Genomic DNA, 1,845 nt, shown 5'->3' on the forward strand with positions numbered 1-1,845 from the left:
TGCCCTCCCACTGCAGAGCCCCCACCAGCCTGTGCCCTCCCACTGCAGAGCCCTCACCAGCCTGTGCCCTCCCCCTGCACAGTGCCCCCACCGGGCTGGAGCCCGACTCTGGGCTGCATGAGGGACAGATGAAGTCCCTGCTCCTCAAGACACAAGCCTAGGGGGTCAAGCCCACCTACCCTCAAAGGGGATGGGGAGAGGAAGAGAAGCCCCGCCGTGGGAACCCCGACCTCCCGCAGCCCACCGCCTGTCCCCTCACCCTGCCATCATGGGTCAGCAGGATCGAGTCGCTCTTGATGTCCCGGTGGATGACGCCCTGGGCATGGAGCACCGACAGGGCCTGCAGCACTGCCAGGCACACGGCTGCGATCTGCTCCTCATTCATCCTGCGGGTGAGGGGTGAGCAGGCGGGTGGACAGCCCCCCAGGGGCTGAGGGGGATGAAGCCCTGCCTTGGGCTGGGAGGAACCTGAGACCGGAGTGGGGCTTGACCCCACTCTGGAGCTGGAGGAATAGAAGACACGACCCCATGCCTGGGGGCCGAGGGGGACGCAGCACGGCTGGTTTGGAGACGTGGCCCCACCCCAAGCAGTCTGGAGGGGACGTGGTCATGTCACAGGAGGAGTCTGAGGCCCCAGCAATACCTGGTGTGGGTGACGATGTCGGTGAGGGCGCCTCCTTCCAGGAACTCCATGACCACCCAGAGCTCGTCCCCCACCAGGTAGCTGTTGTACATCTCCACCACGTTCTCGTGCTGATAGTCCCGCATGATCACCACCTGTGCAGGGGCTGGGTCAGCGGCGGAGGGGGTGGGAGGGGGCGGGAGGGCTGCCCAGGCCCGCCTCAGACCCAGCCACTGCCGCCCCCCAGGTCCCCCAGCAGTTCTACATCGAGCTTGTGCTCATGGGGCCACCTGGACTGCCCTCCCCTACTACTGCCACAGCCACGTGGGCCTCAGACGCAGCCTAAAGCCCAGCCTCCCTTCTGGGGTGCGCTGCCCCAGGACCACGCCCGTCCAGGTCAGTCCTGGGCTGGTGCTGCGGGGAGGTGGGAAGAGCATTCGAGCTCAGGGCTGAGACCCTGGATAAGCAGGTATCGGGCAAGGATGAGAGAAGAGGCGTGCGTGTGGGGGCGGATGAGGAGCCAGGTGGGGAGCTCGTGGTGCAGCCAGGTGCTGTGACGCATGGCGGGTCGAGAGGGGCCTCATACACCCAGCAAAGGGGCCCAGGCTTCCCCGTCAGGGTGCTGCGGGGCACTGCCAGGGTAAGGTGCGATGGGGATGGGGTGGGCCTGAACGTGAGAAACTCCCTCTTGGTGGCTGTGTGGGCTGTGCTGAGGGGACACCCGAGTGGAGGCCAGGGCGGGGCCTGGAGTGGGAGATGATGGGCTGTGCAGACCGGGCGAGGAGCGGCTGGCCCGGGGCTGACAGGCTGGGGCGGGGCACGGGGAGCCCAGGAGGGGCAGGTCTGGAGGACACTGTACCCTGGAGCCCAGGTGGGCCTCAGTGGGTGCAAGGGGCCTGGAAGACACTGGGTGGGGGTCAGTGGGCCGAGGAACCCTGGGTCTGGGGCTCAGGGACAGAGACGTGGTTGAGGACGCTGTGAGGACAGAGGCAGGGACCTACCTGGGGCGCAGGAGATGGCCTGGGAGTGGGGAGGAGTGAGGGGAGGAGAGGAGCCTGGCCCAGCACAGAGCAGTGCAGGGAGACGAGGGAGGGCAGGCATGGAGGACGGCAGGGAGAGGAGGGAGGGCAGGGTGGGAGGACGGCAGGGAGAGGAGGGAGGGCAGGGACGGAGGACGGCAGGGAGAGGAGGGAGGGCAGGGACGGAGGACGGCAGGGAGAGGA

General features: G+C 67.6%; 1 protein-coding gene across 4 annotated transcripts in view; it reads right to left on the reverse strand.

The window, feature by feature from the left end:
- Positions 1-1,845, reverse strand: part of PAK4 (p21 (RAC1) activated kinase 4) — a 47,816-nt gene that overhangs the window by 3,247 nt on the left and 42,724 nt on the right. For all 4 annotated transcript variants that reach the window (XM_032248841.1, XM_032248844.1, XM_032248843.1 and 1 more), the window contains 2 exons: positions 644-777; positions 260-386 (listed from right to left, as the gene is read on the reverse strand). In XM_032248841.1, the coding sequence (XP_032104732.1) occupies positions 260-386; positions 644-777 (261 nt within the window). The remainder of the gene's footprint in view (positions 1-259; positions 387-643; positions 778-1,845) is intronic.

The sequence above is a fragment of the Sapajus apella genome, unplaced genomic scaffold, assembly GCF_009761245.1.
Source record: "Sapajus apella isolate SASKATOON/1434 unplaced genomic scaffold, GSC_monkey_1.0 scaffold68, whole genome shotgun sequence".
Classification (NCBI taxonomy): Eukaryota; Metazoa; Chordata; class Mammalia; order Primates; family Cebidae; genus Sapajus; species Sapajus apella.